Below are 15,075 nucleotides of genomic sequence, written 5' to 3' on the forward strand. Positions count from 1 at the left end.
TTTCCCCCATTCTGTGGGTTGTCTCTTCACTTCTTGATTATGTCCTTTGAAACATAAAATGTTTAAATTTTGATGATATTCAATTCATCTATTTTTTCTCTTGTTGCTTGTGCTTCTGGTGTCATATCTAAGGGACCATTGCCTACTTATGGATAGTTTTAAGCAGGGATGCGGTGGCCAAACTTAAGTTTTAAAGTATCGTTTTTGCTGCTTACAGTTAGAAGTGGCAATCATGGGTGACTCAGTCAGTTAAGCTTCCGACTCGGTTCAGGTCATGATCTCATGGTTCATGAGTTCAAGACCCACATCAGACTCTGCACTGATGGTGTGGAGCCTGCTTGCGATTCTTTCTCTCCTTCTCTCTGCCTCTCACCTGCTTGTCCTCCCTCTCTCTCAAAATAAATAAATAAACTTAAAAAAAAAACTTTAAAGGAAGTGGGAATACTGGTGGGGCGCCTGGGTGGCTCAGTTGTTTGAACATCCGACCTTAGCTGACTTTAGTTCAGGTCATGATCTCACAGTTCATGAGTTCAAGCCCTGCATCTGGCTCTCTGCTACCAGCACAGAACTCACCTCAGGTCCACTGTTACTCCCCTTCTCGCTGCCCTTCCCCCACTCATGCTCTCTTTCTCTCTCTTAAAAATAAACATTTCAAAAAAAATTTTTAAAAAGAAGTGAGCATATTGTGAAAGAACAGACTTCTGTGATCGCCCTTGTTAAAATTGCAACCCCGCCCTCACTTTATTACTCCTTTTCTACTTCATATTTCTCCATAGAGCTTAGCATACTCTAATAAGCTGTATAATAGTGCTTACTTATGTATTTACTGCCTGTCTCCACCACAAGGATATCAGCTCCTTGAGGACTGGGCTTGTCTTCTGTTCTTTATCTCTAGTGCCTAGAACAGAGCCTGGTGTGTGTGTGTGTGTGTGTGTGTGTACTGTGTTACTGAGATTTTGCATATATATATATAAAGCTGAGAGGACTGAAGGGAGCAGATGCCTTCTCCCTCTGCACAGGTCACCAAGAAACCCGTGGGGAAGGGTGTCAGGGAGGAGGAGCCTGGTAATAACCAGGGTGGTTAGTACCGGATGCTATGGGGCTTAAGGAGTCTGATATGAGAGAGAGGCTAACAGATGACGTGATGTCAAATGAACACATACGTGTTGAGTAGAGTGAGTGAATAAATGAATGAAAGGCTGCATGAATGAATAAATGAAAGACGAACAAATGATGTACTGTGGGTCCTCTAGTTCCATCTTCCTTGGCAGAGAAAGATGGCACACGCGCTCCTGCACTGTCCCTGGCAACCGCCAGGGGGCGCAGAAAGGCCGGGTCCCCAAGAGCCTGCCCCAGGACCCCGCCCCTCGGGAGCCCCAGCCGCTGGAGCCCCAGGCGCAGGGCTCTGCCCTGGGACTCCGGGATCGCGCCGGTACCTAGACCTGTGCACGGCTGCGGGCTTTACTCGGTGCAGAGACCAGGCCCCGCGCTGCAGGCGGGGAAACTGAGGCCCGGGCGGCTGGGGCGGAGCTGGGCCCCGGGTGAGCCCGAGCCCCCGCCCCCGGCCGGCCCCGCCCCGTCCCGTAAGAGGCCCCTTGGGCGCCTGGCGAAAGCGCACAGCGCTGCGCGGAGGCCGGGGCCAGGACGGCGATGGCAGCTCAGCGGCTGGGCAAGCGGGTGCTGAGCAAGCTGCAGTCCCCGTCGCGTGCCCGCGGGCCAGGGGGAAGCCCCGGGGGGCTGCAGAAACGACACGCGCGTGTCACCGTCAAGTATGACCGGCGGGAGCTGCAGCGGCGGCTGGACGTGGAGAAGTGGATCGACGGGCGCTTGGAGGAGCTGTACCGCGGCAGGGTGAGGCAGGGAGGGGTATGGAGGCGTAGTGGGGGAGGGGGACGACAGACCCCGGGCCTGCACACCCTACGCCCTTCGGGTCTCCGGTTGCTTGGGCTGGCCTCGGTCACACAAGAGAACGCACTCCCCGGAACCAGGCACTCAGGGGACTCATTGACCCTACTGTCCCTCCTCCATGGCACTAGCTTGTGGGCACAGACACACACTTGCGCCTCCAGAGATGTGTCCAGACACCTGCTGAAGGCCGGTGACTGAGCATGTGGGGGGTGAGGAGGCAGAGCTGCAGGGCCAGAGCGGCCATATCTGGAGAAAAGTTGTGGGAAGGGGAGGTCTTAAAGCCAAACATAGATGTGGTGACCGGGAAGATACAGAGACACAGAGACCACAGCAAAGGAAGCAACAGCGTTTACAGACGCGCACGGTGACAAGTTAGAGCCACTACCAGACACAGCAACAGAAGCGACAGCCACGTACAGACTCAAGGACACAAGCTGTGCTCACCTACAGATCAACGTGTGCCACAGGCCCCCACAGACACCATAGCACAGGCCCCAGCCCGACGCACACACACAGCACAGCTACAGCTACACAAAAGGGCTCCGGTTACCGCTCTTCCTAGATACACAGGGTAGCAATTCACAGCCGGGCCAAGCTTCAGCGACCCCCGACACCTAACGATTCAAGTAACAGCCACCCGTTATCTTCTAAAAGCAAAACCAATAACCACATGGCAAACACAATGGCAGATGCTACAGCCACTTAACAGACGTAAAATCACAGGAATGACAGCGACACCCGGACGGAAAACCGCACAAGCTCTGCAGGTAGAAACAGGTGCCACCACCGGCGGGCACCCGGGGCCCAAGCTGCGGCCTGAGGCGTTGACGCAGAGGCTGCGGACAGACGCTTCACACGGTGGGCTGGGGTCTCTGCTTGAAGTCACCCTGTACAACACGCAAAAACGTGGTCCCGGGGACCTGATGGTTGTGTCGCTGTACAGGCAGGACGCACAAGTGCTCCACAGCACAGCTTGGCGGTGAAAGAAGCCGTGGGCCCTTTTGTGCTCAGACACACGGGTTGGCTCCTGGAAGTGGACAGAGAAGTCCAGTTGCCAGTGGTAGGTGACATCCTCAGACGGGAGGGGCACTACAGCCGCCCTGACACATTGACGGTGACACAACTAAGCCGGAGCCACATGCCTCCCAGTCACAGGACTGGCCGCCGTGCAGTACACGCGTGCGGACACACACGAGGCTGCACACCTCTCCCTCTTGCGCCGGCCCCAGGCCCTTGGCATCGGGCTGAGCTCACGACAGAGCCCCCAGCAGGCTGTGTGGCACACCTATAGACTCTCCCTGCTTTCGCCCCTTCTCCGCACACAAAGCCGGGACCACCCAGCCCTGAGGCCCACAGTGAAGTCAAAAGGGCTCTGGGTGGGGAAGGAAAATCTTGTACCTCAGGCGTCTCTTGCCTTGACAGCTGGATTCCGTCCCCCACAGGGACAGTGAGCCTGCATTCTGCCCTTTGCCCCTAGAGGCTATTCGAGAGCTTACCCCCCCTCTTGGCTGCTCACAGTTGGGCTCCTGGCTCATCCCGCCCACCCAGCCCGGGGGCTTTGGTGGCCGTCTCTGTGGACTGACCAGGGCACACTACTGACGCTGGGGGCTGGCCTGAGCCCTACGCTCCCTCCCCGTCCTCTTGGGCAAGGGGCTGCCCCCCGGCAGGAGGCTCCGGCCCGCCTGCTCCCCTCCCCCACACCTAGTGCTTAGACTTTTCCTTGAAAGGGCAGAGCCAGCCCCTCTCCCGAATCCCAGAATCTTGACATTCCAAGACTCGACCAGGCCTGTTTCCCACTATGGGGACTGGGGCCAAGAGGAGAGACCTGTGCCAGCCCCAAGGCTCGCTGGGCCCTGGGGCCCAGGCGTCTGAGCTGGTACAGGCCCCTGGGTCTCTGTCAGCCCATCTGTCACCCCTCCCCCTCTCCCCCCAGCACCCAGATGTCCCGCCTTGGCGGTGCTGTCCCTGACTGCCACATTGTTGCTCCAGAACCCGCCAGCTGGGCCCTGGGGCCGGTGGGGCTCCTCCCGAGCGCTGGACAAAGGCCGGGGGGGGGGGCAGCCAGGGAGGGACCGGAGAGGGACCCTGACCGCCCCTCCCTCCCTGCCTTAGGAGGCCGACATGCCAGACGAGGTCAACATTGATGAATTGTTGGAATTAGAGAGTGAGGAGGAGAGAAGCCGGAAAGTCCAGGTAGGTGGGGGTGGGGCGGGGTGGGGGGAAAGCCGCCACCCTTGCACCTTCCTAAAAAAATCACAGCAATAGTTAACATGTTTATTGAGCACCTAGTATGTGCCAGGCACTGTTTCAGTTGTTTTCCACTTGACTCCTTTTAGCCTCACAAACTCTGCCAAGGGTTTATCATCTCCCTTCTGTTATTATCACTGTAATTATCTCCCATTTTCCAGATGAGGAAAATGAGGCCCCGAGAGATTTGACCACTTGCTCGGGGGCCCAGCTCAGAAGGAGCAGAGCTGGGAGTCGAAGCCAAGCCGTCTGAGAGCCCTGTTCTTGCTGTCAGGGCCTGTGCTCTCCCAGAGACAGGAAAGGCTGTGTGACCTTCTGGCCCTCTCTGGATTCAGAGCTGGTCCCGGTGCTGAGTTTCTTGACTCTGCCCCTGCCCTCCGCCCCTTGCTCTGTAAGACCCTTGGGCCAGGTTCCTCCCTTGAAACCAGATGGGAAGTCCACCCGGAGTCTGACTTCCTTCTGTCTTGTTGCCTCGGGGCTTTGCTGGGAAAGAAGGGGCTGGAGGGGATTAGGCGCTGGCCATTTACTGTTTTCTCTTTTTGCGGGGGGGCCGGGGTGTCTAGGGACTCCTGAAGTCGTGCAAGAGCCCCACAGAGGTGAGTTGTGCCTCCCACGCCGCAGGCCCTGTTCTGGCCCCTGCATCCGGGGGGAGAAGAAGGGGGTCCCTGGGGAGGAGGGAAGGCGCTGCCTTGCCCAGGTCGCAAGCGGGAACTCTGGGGAGCCCTCTGTGTCACTCAGCCCTTCTCTCTTCTCCACGGGTGTCTTTGTCCTCCTCACCTCGGCTCCTGTCTCCCCATCTGCCACCCCATTATCTCCTCCCCAGCGAGACGCTCCCCATCTGTCTCCTCTGCTGTTCTCTCCTTGGGGCCTCGGGTCTTTGGGCTCAGCCTCTCCGGGTGGCCCCTACTCCCCTCCCAGGGCTGCTTCTCCCTTCCCCACCTCTGCCCCCCCCCCCCCTTCACTCCAGAATCTGGAACTGAGCGGCCCAACCCCTCCCACTTCCTTCCCTGCTTTAAAAGGGAAAAATATTCATGTTTCTCTAAATGGCTCTGTGCTGCCTGAGGGACAAACGTCATTGTGTGTCTGTCTGCCCTGGAGCGAAGGCCTCCGTCCCTGGGGACCCTCCTGGTGATCTCTTGCCCTGAGAAACATCTTGATGTCTCTGTGGCTATTCTCTGCCCTTTCGTCTCTCCCTCTGCGTCTGTCTCTGTCTCCGCACCTATGTCTTACTCCTAGTTTCTGGGGCTCTGTCTCTGTTTCTTTCTCTCTGGCTCTATCTCCCCGTCTTTCTCTGTGTGTCCCCCCCCCCCACCGCGCTCTGCCTTTTGTCGCCCTCCCTAAGCCCCCCCACGCCCTCTCACTGACCAGGTCAGAGGGGCCGGGGGCTGGGGGGGGGCCCACCCCTCCCCGTGTTCTCAGGATCCCCGCCTTGTCCTCAGGACTTCGTCCAGGAGCTGCTGGCGAAGCTTCGAGGCCTCCACAAGCAGCCAGGTCTCCGCCAGCCCAGCCCTTCCGGCGACAGCAGCCTGAGCCCCCTCCAGGACCCTGCCCGGACCGTGCCACCCTGACCTTCTCGCCTCTGTGCCCCCCTCCCTTCCCCCCTCCCCTCCTGGCTTGTTTATAAGTTGTATGTAATGGTTCTGTAATGACACGGCGTGCCTGTTTTTCCTCTCCCTGATCACTGGGCTTTCCCGAGCCGCCCCCCCCTCGTCTCCCAGCACCCGCAGCTGGCCCGACAGATGGAGGATCACTCCTCAGCCAGAGAGCATGAGAACAGGCCCTGCTGACCTTGCACTCCCCTGCCCCTGGGACTCATCTTGGCCCCCACCCCCCCAGCCTTGGCCCAGCCCAAGCCAGCAGGGCCACTGTAGGTGTCATTCAGGGGTCCTGTGGGAATGACGGCCTGAGGTCCTCCATGGGAGACGTGCAGAACCAAACGTGCCCAACGCCACAGCACACCATGAACAAACCAACGGAAGGGGGCTTCCTGGAGAAAGTGACACTGAGGCGAGGCTTTGAAGGATGCATAGGAGTTTGCATGAAATGGGAACCCATATCTGAGGACTCTGAACCTTGTGGGTGAAGGGATCGACATGGAGACTAGGCCAGGGAGGATACCAAATATTGGCAGGGCCGCCCACCAGTCAGGATGCATAGCCCCCCCCCCCCCCAGCTGGATCCGGGAGGGCCCTGGGCTGGGGCAGAGGGAGGCCAGAGGGGTTCCAGGGGCGGGGCTGGGGGAGGGACTAGAGCATCAGAAGTGGTAGCTGTTTAACCCATACAGTCAGGAGCCAGAGCCGAGCCGGAGCAGGGCCAGAGCCAGGGGGTCTTCCCCCCCCCCCCCCCCCCCCCCCCCCCCGCCCAGGGCAAAGCACACTTCACATCTTGCCTCTACTACTAACTGGAGTTGGGGTCCCAGCCCTGTCCTTACCCTGCGCCACCCTGCAGCCCAGCTAGGATGGGCCACCCACCCCAGGGGGTCTGAGCTCTAGTCTGGCAGGAAGCTGAAGAAGGGGAACGCAGGGGCCCCCTGCAGCCAGCCCTTCAGGTGGCCTTGCTGTCCCTGCACAGATGGACTTCAGGCTTCAGGGTCTCCTTTCCTCCACCTAATTGTGTAGAGAGTGAAGGTGTGGAGGCCGGAGGTAGCCTGGGCCCATCTCCCAGCACATCCTCTGGGGCCTGCTTCGAACTTCACTCTCACAACCTGTTTTTGGTTCCTCATTTTGTGGAGATGGTCGTTCTCAAAACTCAGGTTCAAAAGTCCTGGGTGTGCCATGTGTTGAGCTTCTCAGTTTCCTCATCTGGAAAAAGGGGGCTGCACAGATGAGGAAACTGAGGCCCGGTTTAGTGCTATCACCTGCCCAAAGTCACACACCTGGAAAGTGGCGCTGGGCTTCAATCCCAGACACCTGACTCCAGAGCCCAGCTATTTAACTCCTACCCTATTGTCCTATAAACCATAGCGGTGGTTGTGACACTTTAGTGTCAGGAAGGGGTTGACTAACTCATACTAAAGTGTTAGTGATTGTCCCTACTCCTGAGCTATTTTATTTAATTATTTTTAAATGTTTATTTTTGAGAGAGAGAATGTGAGCAGAGGAGGGGCAGAGAGAGAAGGGGACAGAGGATCTGAAGGGGGCTCCACGCCGACAGCAGAGTCCAATGTGGGGCTCCATCTCATGAACCATGAGATCATGACCCGAGCCAAAGCCAGATGCTTAACTGACAGCCACCCAGGTGCCCCTGTATTGCCCTTTATTTATTTATTTATTTATTTAAATGTTTTATTTATTTCTAGGAGAGAGAGAGAGACAGCGTGAGCAAGGGAGGGTCAGAGAGAGAGGGAGTCACAGACTGAAACAGGCTCCAGGCTCCGAGCTGGCAGTCAGCACAGAGCCCGACGCGGGGCTCGAACCCACGAACCGCGAGATCATGACCTAAGCGAAAGTCGGACGCTCAACCGACTAAGCCACCCAGGTGCCCCCTGTATTGCCCTTTAGATAGGCTATCTCAGGGTGTGCCTGGGTGGCTCAGTTGGCTAAGCATCATCACTGGCTAGCAAAGATGTACTTTGGGGACACTGATTTTCAAGCCCTCTGATGTGACAGAGCCCCCAGAGGACACCATGCACCTGACCTTCTACCCTTGCACTGCCTCACTTGCCTCCTCACTGGTCTCCCTGCCTCCCAGGGTCTGTCTGTTTCCCACTCGGCAGCCAGTGATGCCTTTCCCTCTCTGGCCTTTGTCTCCATCCACTCCGTTCCTCCTCCCTCCAATTCATCATTTTAAAAATCAACTTCTAGGTATTGTTCTAGGATTTCTTTCTGCAAATATAAACGAGTGGGAACCTGGATTCTATTCTATGCTTAAGGCAAACATTAAACACTGCCCTAACCTTGCTCTTTTTCATGAAACAACCTATCGGGACATCTTTCATATCACAACCCCTCCTTAGGCTTCCCCTGCTCTCAGAACAAAAACCAAAGTCCTCCCTAAACACTCCTCCCTGCACTCGCCACTTCCCACCTCACTCCCTCAGGACCACAGATAGACAAGCTTCCTCTGCCCAGAGCACTCTTCTCTCAGGGTCCCTCCTCCTCCCTTAATGTAATCTCAGAGCGTTTCTGTGAGCCCCTTAGGTAACTAAGGAGCCACGCCTTATGTCACCACCCTGTCACCCTGATTTAGTTTCTCCGTAGAATTTATTACACCCTGACATAATCGTTAGCTTATTTTATTGTCTGGCTACACTCCCCGACCTTCCTCCTGGCCTGCCTTAGGTATGGCTGTCCTCATGTGTGGAAAAAGGGCTGGCACACAGTAGGTGCTTGCCACAAATAGTGCCCCCTGGTGGCCACATTCTCTCTGCGCACAGAAAGCCTCCTCGTATAGACGTAGGGTCTCAGCGCCCCCTCGTGGCTATGTGAGTTGGTTTTAAACTGCACCCCAGAGGTTAGTTACTCCCCAGGTGGGGAGGGCACGGAGGGGGGGGGGGGTGTCAGATGGATTTTAATTAAAAGAGCAGGCTCCAGCCGCAGCTGCCACAAGGCACTCATCCATCTCTGATCAACACTAGAGGCTTTGCTAATTAGGATGATAAATATCAGAAAAGGGCTTTTATCAATGATTTGGCTGGTATCCACAATTGACTAAGATGTTTTAGAAATGCTTTTCATCCTCAAACAGGGCAGCAAAAAAGCAAAGAGATTATCATGGGTGATATAAGATCAACCTACAAAAATCATGATCATTTAGGGGCGCCTGGGTGGCTCAGTCGGCTGAGTGTCGGACTTCGGCTCAGGTCATGATCTTGTGGTTCATGGGGTCGAGCCCTGTGTTGGGCTCTGTGCTGACAGCTAGCTCAGAGCCTGGAGCCTGTCTTCAGGTTCTTTTTTTTTTTTTTTTAATGTTTTGTTTATTGAGAGAGACAGAGAGAGAGAGAGAGAGACAGCGTGAGCAGGGGAGGGTCAGAGAGAGAGGGAGTCACAGACTCTGAAACAGGCTCCAGGATCTGAGCTGGCAGTCAGCACAGAGCCCGACGTGGGGCTCAAACCCACGAATCGCTAGATCATGACCTAAGCGAAAGTCGGACGCTTAACCGACTAAGCCACCCAGGCACCCCATCTGTCTTCAGATTCTGTATTTCCCTCTCTGACCCTCCCCTGTTCACGCTGTCTTTATCTCTCTCTCAAAAATAAATAAAAAGACTTTTAAAAATCACGATCATTTCAGTAACAGTGCAATAACCAATTCATGTTTATTTTTTAAATATATTTTTAAATCTATTTTTAGGAGAGAGAAAGACAGCGTGAGCAGGGGAAGGTCAGAGAGAGAGGGAGACACAGACTCTGAAATAGGCTCCAGGTTCTGAGCTGGCAGTCAGCACAGAGCCCGACGCGGGGCTCGAACCCACGAACCGCGAGATCATGACCTAAGCGAAAGTCGGACACTTAACCAACTAAGCCACCCAGGTGCCCCAACTCATGTTTATTTTTGAGAGAGAGAGTGAGGGTGTGCTGGGGAGGAGTAAAGGGAGGAGGGAGGGAGAGAGAGAGAGAGAGAGAGAGAGAGAGAGAGAATCCTAAGCAGGCTCCATGCTGTCAGCATAGAGTCCCCCACTCAGGGCTTGAGCTCACAAACAGTGAGATCATGACCTGAGCTGAAATCAAGAGTCAGAAGCTCAACCAACTGAGCCACTCAGGTTCCCCTGTAATAACCAATTCAAACAAAGTTTTTGGGGGTGTCTGACTGGCTCAATCCATAGAGCATGCAGCTCTTTTTTTTTTTTAATGTTTATTTTTGCGAGAGAGAGAGTATGAGCGGTGGAGTAATAGAGAGAGAGGGAGACACAGAATCAGAAGCAGGCTCCAGCTGCCAGCACAGAGCCCAATGTGGAGCTCGAACTCACAAACCATGAAATCATGACCCGAACCCAAATCAGATGCTTAACTGACTGAGCCACTGAGGTGCCCCATGCAACTCTTAATCTCAGGGTCATCAGTTGGGGCCCCACGTCAGGCACAGAGATTGTTTTTAAAAAATTAAAATGTCAATAAAGGATACATAAAAATATCTGAAAAAAATGAAACCATCCATGTCCTTCGATAGGATATCTTAATATCCACATGTCAATTCTCTTAAAATGAGCCCATACACTTAAAGCAATCTTAATCAAAATGGTTTTTTTTAAGTACTTAGTAAACCAATTCTAAAATTTATATGGAGGCACAGGGCACCTGGGTGGCTTGGTTGGTTGAGCGTCTGACTTTGGCTCAGGTCATGATCTCATGGCTTGTGAGTTTGAGCCCCGCGTCGAGCTTGCTGCTGTCAGTGCAAGGCCTGCTTTGGATCCTCTGTTCCCTTCTGTCTCTGCACCTCCCCCACTCATGCTCTCTCTCTCAAAAATAAATAACATTTAAAAAATTATATGGAGGAAAAAGGTATATAAATAGCTAAGTCAATATTAAAAAGGAAGGGAGGGTCTGGGGTGCCCGGGTGGCTCAGGAGTTTAAGCGTACAACTTTTGATTTCAGCTCAGGTCATGATCTCACAGTTTGTGGGTTCTAGCCCCACATCGGGATTTGCGCTGTCAGCTCAGAGCCTGCTTGAGATCCTCTCTCTCCCTCTTTCTCTGCCCCTCCGCTGAAGGACAAAAAAACAACAACAAGGAAGAGGGTATTTTGTGTTACCAAATACTAAGACAAACTGCAAAGCCACTGTTACAAAAACAGTGAGATACAAGAACAGATGAATGCACCAAAGGAACAGAGCAGACTCGCAGGCAGACCCAGGCACGTTTAGGGACATAAGATGAGAGAGGTTGTGCGGCCATTCCATGGAGGAAAGGATGGATTGTTCATTGTGGCTTTAGGAAAACTTGCGCACTCTACGGAGAAAAAGAAAGCGGATCCTTACCTCACAACACATATGAAGACTCCACATTAAGTAAAGACCTAAATGTAAAGAATTAAACTATGGAGGGACGCCTGGTGGCTCAGTCGGTTAAGCATCCAACTTCGGCTCAGGTCATGATGTCGTGGTTTGTGAGTTTGAGCCCCGAGTCAGGCTCTGTGCTGACAGCTCAGAGCCTGGAGCCTGCTTCAGATTCTGCGTCTCCCTCTCTCTCTGCCTCTTCCCTGCTCACGCTCTGTCTCCCTCTCTTTTTCTCTCTCTCAAAAATAAATAAACCTTGGGGCGCCTGGGTGACTCAGTCAGTTAAGCTTCTGATTTTGGCTCAGGTCATGATCTCACAGTTCGTGGGTTCAAGCCCTGCGCTGGGCTCTGTGCTGACAGTTAGCTCAGAGCCTGGAGGCTGCATCGGATTCTGTATCTTCCTCTCTCTCTGACCCTCCCCTGCTCACACTGCCTCTCTCTCTCTCTCTCTCTCAGAAATAAATAAAAATAAAACATTAAGAAACAATTTTTTAAATTAATAAACATTAAAATAAAATAACAAAACAAAACTTTAAAGATTTTAGCCTTACGTAATCTCTATACCCAACATGAGGCTCAAACTCATAATTCTAAGACCAAGAGTCACATGCTCCACTGACTGAGCCAGCCAGGTGCCCCGGTTTCATCCACCTTTCTAATTTTTGCTTGATCAGTAGGTGTTAACTGATATCTCATTGTTCTTTTATTTTTTTGTTAATATTTTTGTTTTTAAATAATCCCTACGCCCAATGTGGGGCTTGAACTTACAGACCTGCTCTGTACCAACCAGTACAGAGCCCGACGCGGGGCTTGAGCCCACGAACTGTGAGATCATGACCTGAGCTGAAGTCAGATGCTTAACCGACTGAGCCACCCAGGCACCCCTGTTTATTCATTTTTGAGAGAGAGAGGGAGATAGAGACAGAGTATGCAAGTGGAAAAGGGGAGAGAGAAAGCGGGGTACATAGAATCCGAAGCAGGCTCCAGGTCCCGAATTATCAACGCACAGCCTGACTTGGCACTCGAACTCATGAGCCATGAGATTGTGACCTAAGCCGAAGTTGGATGCTCAAGTGAATCAGCCACACAGGCGCCCTAACTTTTTATTTTATTTTGGAGTATGTGAGCAGGGGAGAGAGGCAGAGGGAGAGAGAGAAGCTTCAGCAGTCTCCATACTCAGCTTGGAGCCTGACACGGGGCTCGATCCCACTATCCTGGGATCATGACCTGAGACGAAATCAAGAGTTGGACACAACCAATTGAGCCACACAGGAGCCCCATTAAAGGTAAGATATTTAAAGAGAGAGAGAGAGAGAGAAGGAAAGGAAGGAAGAAAGGAAGGAAGGAAGGAAGGAAGGAAGGAAGGAAAGAAAGAAAAGAAAGAAAGAAAGAAAGAAAGAAAGAAAGAAAGAAAGAAAGAAAGAGAGAAAGAGAGAAAGAGAGAAAGAGAGAAAGAGAGAAAGAGAGAAAGAGAAAGAAAGAGAGAAAGAGAGAAAGAAAAAGAAAGAGAACTGGATGATACCAAGTGTTGACAGTGGCATTGACCAACAAAACAGACCAGTAAGCATGCGTGGAGCGCCTGGTAACACTCAGTAAGTGAACTGGACACACACCTCGGCCACGCCTGGGGAATAGCGCCCCCCATGCACTGCAGGCATCTGGAGAGTAACCCTCATTCAGTCTCAGATATTTCTGAGCACCTATTCTATGTCTGACAATGTTCCAGGTGCCAGGTTACAGCAAGGGCTTACATTCTAACAGGGCAAAACAGATAATAAATATTATAAATGAGTGAATTATATAAGAGAAGGTGATAGAATTATGGGAAAAATTAAACAAAAAGAAAAAAAAGTAACAACAGCAAAGAGATTGGAAGTGCTAGGGAGGGGAAGACTGTGATTTTCTTTCTTTAAAAAAGTTGTTTTTAAATAAAAAAATATTTATTTTTGAGAGAGAGTGAGAGAGCATGCACACAAGTTGGGGAGGGTCAGAGAGGAGAGGGAGACACAGAATCCGAAGCAGGCTCCAGGCTCTGAGCTGTCAGCACAGAGCCCGATGCAGGACTCGAACTCACAGACTGCAAGATCATGACCTGAGCTGAAGTCGGATGCCCAACCGACTGAGCCACCCAGGCGCCCCAAGATAGTGATTTTCAATAGGGTAGTGTGGTAGACAGAGAAATGGCCCCCAAATGTCTGTGTCCTAATCCCTAGAACCTGTGACTATGTTTCCTCACATGGCGGAAGGGCGTCCGAAGATGTGATAAAGTTAAGGGTCTTGAGGTAGGGGAGGCGATCCTGGCAGGCCCAATGCCATCACAAGGGCCCGTGTAAGAGAAGCAGAGGGGGATCTGACCCCCACAAAGAAGAGAACGTGATGTGAAGACAAGCGGAGGAAGATTGAAGACATGGGCTGGGGGCGGGGGTGGGGGTGGGGGTGGTCACAAGCCCAGGAAAGCCATCAGCCACCAGATGCTGGCAGAGGCGCCACCTGATTCTCTTCTAGCGCTTCTGGAAGGAGTGAGGCCCTGTCAACGCCTTGATTTCAACCCCGTGATACTGATCCCAGACTCCTGGCCTCTGACACTGAAGGGCAAGGAATTTCTGTTATTTATTTACTGTTTATTTATTTTTTGAGAGAGAGGGAAGAGTTCAAGTTGGGGGAGGGGCGGAGAGAGAGGAAGAGAGAGAGAATCCGTGCTGCCAACACAGAGCCCCATGCGGGGCTTGAACCCACGAACCGTGAGATCATGAAGTGAGCTGAAACCAAGAGTTGCAGGCTTCACTGACCGAGCCCCCAGGTGCCCTGAAATTTCTGTTGTAATAAAAGCCACTGAGTGTATAGTCGTTTGTCACAGCAGCCACTTCTCATCTCCTCCCCTCCCCCACCCTGCCCCTTCCTCATGCGAGAACCACCCCAGCCTCCTCCCTCTCTGTGCTCCCGCTGTGCTGTGTGTTTGGCCCACACGTGCGACCATGGGGATCCTTCTGAAGCCGCATTCTATCGGCCTTAGAACCCTCCACGGGACGGGCTTCTCTCCCTTTCTTCTCTACCTGACGTGGTCTCACCTCTTCAGGGTCTGAGGATTTGCTGTAAGGGTCATGTGAGCATGCGCAGTTGGCAGGTTAGCGTGCTCCGGGACCTCCCACAGCCACCCCATCCGGGCAGCGCAGAGGGTGCTTTGGGGTCGGCGCACCCGAGTTCAAGTCCAGCCTTCGAGATGTCTTTGTGATCTCCGACCAGAGAACGGGGGAGCGGCTGGAGTGACGCCATCCGCCAGGCTGCTGCGATTCAGATCCTGCGTGTGTAACACCTGAGCCCAGGGGAGGTGCACAGTAGGTGTTCAGCCTACTGTGAGCACAGTAGGTGTTTATTCCTACAGGAATTTGTGGCGTAAGAACCATAGAGGGTATTTACTGCGTGAAGTGTGCCAGGCGTTGTTCTAAGTGTGGACCCACAGCGTCCTCAGCACAAACCGGTGAAGCTAGAATAAACTCCAGTTTACAGATGAGAAAATTGAAGTTCCAGAAAGGTTGAGGAAGTTCCTGCAGAGCCGCAGGGGCGCACAGGATGCTGGCCCGCAGAGCCCGTGCCACCCACTCTTGGGTCTGTGGCTTGTGCTGTACCCTCTTCCCTGTGCCTCCGCGCAGCCCAGGGCCTGACAACCATCTCTTCCTCTGTATTTTGTGTCTTCTATCTTTGTCCTCAAACTTTAACCCAGTGGTTCTCATGCCACCAGGTCATTGGAAAGATGTGGGGGCTTGTTAAAGATAGATTCTGGGGTCTCTTGGCAGAGACCCTGGATCTCTAGGACCAGAGGGGTGGGTTGGGGGGTTGGGCAGGGATGGCATTTTCACCGAACGCCCGAGTGGATTCTAACACAGGGAGTCAGTGAGCCTCCCGGCTTGGAGTGGCACAGGGAAGAAAGGTGAGTTTAGCTTCTGAGTCAGACCTGGGTTCAAAGCCTGGCTTTCCCTGTCACTGCCT

General features: G+C 53.2%; 1 protein-coding gene across 2 annotated transcripts; it reads left to right on the plus strand.

Moving 5' to 3' along the window:
- Window positions 1-1,409: 1,409 nt before the first annotated feature.
- PPP1R14A (protein phosphatase 1 regulatory inhibitor subunit 14A) lies at window positions 1,410-5,806 on the plus strand. 2 transcript variants are annotated; one of them, XM_039217728.1, is made up of 4 exons: window positions 1,410-1,866; window positions 4,021-4,101; window positions 4,719-4,751; window positions 5,595-5,806. In XM_039217728.1, the coding sequence occupies exons 1-4, from the start codon at window positions 1,651-1,653 to the stop codon at window positions 5,721-5,723; spliced, it is 459 nt and encodes a 152-aa protein (XP_039073659.1). In that variant the 5' UTR covers window positions 1,410-1,650; the 3' UTR covers window positions 5,724-5,806. The 2 variants fall into 2 exon arrangements, with proteins under 2 accessions (XP_039073659.1, XP_039073660.1); XM_039217729.1 differs by having other exon boundaries at window positions 1,415-1,851.
- Window positions 5,807-15,075: the final 9,269 nt, after the last annotated feature.

Source organism: Hyaena hyaena, unplaced genomic scaffold (genome assembly GCF_003009895.1).
Source record: "Hyaena hyaena isolate Hyena2069 unplaced genomic scaffold, ASM300989v1 scaffold_721, whole genome shotgun sequence".
Taxonomy (NCBI): domain Eukaryota; kingdom Metazoa; phylum Chordata; class Mammalia; order Carnivora; family Hyaenidae; genus Hyaena; species Hyaena hyaena.

Bases quoted from the DNA above. Each gene is read 5' to 3' on its own strand.
- PPP1R14A (XM_039217728.1), top strand. From the start codon at position 1,651: ATGGCAGCTCAGCGGCTGGGCAAGCGGGTGCTGAGCAAGCTGCAGTCC. The intron at 4,102-4,718 runs GTAGGTGGGGGT...CGGGGTGTCTAG, and splicing joins AGAGAAGCCGGAAAGTCCAG to GGACTCCTGAAGTCGTGCAA. The intron at 4,752-5,594 runs GTGAGTTGTGCC...CCTTGTCCTCAG, and splicing joins CGTGCAAGAGCCCCACAGAG to GACTTCGTCCAGGAGCTGCT.